The sequence below is a fragment of the Tachysurus fulvidraco genome, chromosome 3 (assembly GCF_022655615.1).
Source record: "Tachysurus fulvidraco isolate hzauxx_2018 chromosome 3, HZAU_PFXX_2.0, whole genome shotgun sequence".
NCBI classification, from domain to species: Eukaryota; Metazoa; Chordata; class Actinopteri; order Siluriformes; family Bagridae; genus Tachysurus; species Tachysurus fulvidraco.
In genome coordinates, this window is record NC_062520.1 from 2940321 (window position 1) to 2942820 (window position 2500).

The 2500-nt window shown below is 43.4% G+C and overlaps 1 protein-coding gene across 4 annotated transcripts in view; it reads left to right on the forward strand.

The window, feature by feature from the left end:
- rnpc3 (RNA-binding region (RNP1, RRM) containing 3) overlaps window positions 1-2500 on the forward strand; it is a 16270-nt gene that overhangs the window by 1827 nt on the left and 11943 nt on the right. For all 4 annotated transcript variants that reach the window (XR_007140197.1, XM_027160748.2, XM_027160750.2 and 1 more), the window contains exons 3-5: window positions 29-76; window positions 394-503; window positions 1721-1810. Coding sequence is in view for 3 of the 4 variants with exons in the window: in XM_027160748.2 (XP_027016549.1) it covers window positions 29-76; window positions 394-503; window positions 1721-1810 (248 nt within the window). In the remaining variant the exon portion in view is untranslated. The remainder of the gene's footprint in view (window positions 1-28; window positions 77-393; window positions 504-1720; window positions 1811-2500) is intronic.

Consider the following 2500-nt stretch of genomic DNA (forward strand, 5'->3'; position numbering starts at 1 on the left):
TGTTAAATGGTTTCATCTCTGTTTTCAGAAACACACCGCTTTTGCCACTTTCTCTAGTGAGACATCAGCGTCGAAGGTAAGATCACCTCCGGAACGCTCCAGAACATCTCCTTTAGGAACAACAGGAACATGGAGACTTTCTCCTCTTTCTAATACGTCCACATAACAGGATTACTAATCAGTCTAACTCTAGTCCTACCAGTTTATCTAGACTATCTCATGTTAAGAGCAGGTATGCTAAATATCCAGACGCTAAACCACGTAATCCTCGTTCTCCAGAAGCTCCGAGCCCTTTCTCACACTCGGAATATTTCAGCCCGTTGTGCAGGATAAATAATAAATGACGCCTCGTTGGATTTATTTAGCGTTTATTTTCACCTGACCTTGTCGCAGGCTCTGAGGAGACTCCATCAGTTGAGGATTCTGGGCCACACGCTGGTCGTGGAGTTTTCCAAGGATCAAGATAACACGGTCGTGCTGAAGAGTCCGAAGATCACCGACAGGTACGCAGACCGAACCGTATCCCGAGAAGTGGGAGTACACGTCAACCCGTGTCCTGTATGCAGATGATATTATATAACATCGCAATTCAATATACAGACAGTTCCAGAATTTTTGCCACCTGCGTAACTAAAGATTATGACACAAATCTGTGGCGGTTGATCGGTTTTTAAAGTCGCAGAATAATTGTATTGTGAATCGAATCAGATTGTATTACATGTAGCGTTAACGGCAGATATTTCTCGGCTGACGAATCGAATCATATCGTATTAGATTCAATGGTGTCCTCGAATATCAAATCGTTTCCTGATGAATTGTATGCTGTTAGATTTAGATTCTTTGTCAAATTGATCAGTTCCTGATGAATCGAATCATGTTGTATTAGATTCATTCGTGTCATCGAATATCAGTTCCTGATGAATCGGTTCCTGATGAATCGAATCATGTTGTATTAGATTCAGTCGTGTCATCGGATATCAGTTCCTGATGAATCGGTTCCTGATGAATCGAATCATGTTGTATTAGATTCAGTCGTGTCATCGAATATCAGTTCCTGATGAATCGGTTCCTGATGAATCGAATCATGTTGTATTAGATTCAGTCGTGTCATCGAATATCAGTTCCTGATGAATCGAATCATGTTGTATTAGATTCAGTCGTGTCATCGGATATCAGATCCTGATGAATCGGTTCCTGATGAATCGAATCATGTTGTATTAGATTCAGTCGTGTCATCGGATATCAGATCCTGATGAATCGGTTCCTTATGAAGCGAATCATGTTGTATTAGATTCAGTCGTGTCATCGGATATCAGATCCTGATGAATTGGTTCCTGACGAAGCGAATCATGATGTAGTAGATTAGAATTACATCAAATATCAAATCATTTCCTGTCTAATCGTATCTTGTGGAAGGTCTACACCCTTATCTGTGTGTGTGTGTGTGTGTGTGTGTGTGTGTGTGTGTGTGTGTGTGTGTGTGTGTGTGTGTGTGTGTGTTAGTTATCTGGCACTGTAAATAAGAGAAATCTCAACTTATAGAAACTGATTCATGTTCAGTTTTAATTGAGTATTCTTAAAGCGACCAGAAGTCAGTCGTGTGTTTAGTGTGTTTTAATTTGCTTTAATATAAATGTTCACTACTAAAAGCATTTAGGATTCAGTGCACGTGTTTAAAGCGTCGCTGTGACGTTCAGATTGTGTGAAATCCCTCTTTCAGGTTTGCTGATGATCCAAATGAAAAGGAGAAGAAGGAGAATCAGCAGCCGAACCTCCCTCTCATCGAAACCGGCATCGCTCCCTCTCACGGGTGAGAAAGGAAGAGGGAGTGAATGAATAGGCCAGCTCTGTGTGTGTGTGTGATTTATTAACCTATTGGACATGTGTGTGTGAGATTATTAATCTATTGGATGTGTGTGAGATTATTAACCTATTGGATGTGTGTGTGTGTGTGTGTGTGTGTGTGTGTGTGTGTGTGTGTGTGTGTGTGTGTGTGTGTGATTCAGTGGTTGTTTCCTTCTTTTAACTCTTAAGACCTTTGTGCATGTCACCATATTGAGCTCTGACATTACTGGGGGGCAGAGAGAGAGAGCGCACGCACGCGTGAATGTCTGGCCGTCAGCTTCATGTCCACGTGTGTGTGTGTGTGTGTGTGTGTGTGTGTGTGTGTGTGTGTGTGTGTCACTGACAGGCCTGATGCTCATACCATTTGGTGGCACAAGGTGGTATTTGATAAAGAGGCTCAGGGCGAAGGTATAATTTCAGCATGAGTTGCCGTCAGCTCACCTTCAATCACACTGACAACTGACAACTTCCTTAACTCTCTCACACACACATACACACACTCCTTAACCCCCCCCCCCCACACACACACACTCCTTAACCCCCCCCCCCCCACACACACACACTCCTTAACTCCCCCCCCACACACACACACACACTCCGTAACTCCCCCCCCCCACACACACACTCCGTAACTCCCCCCCCACACACACACACT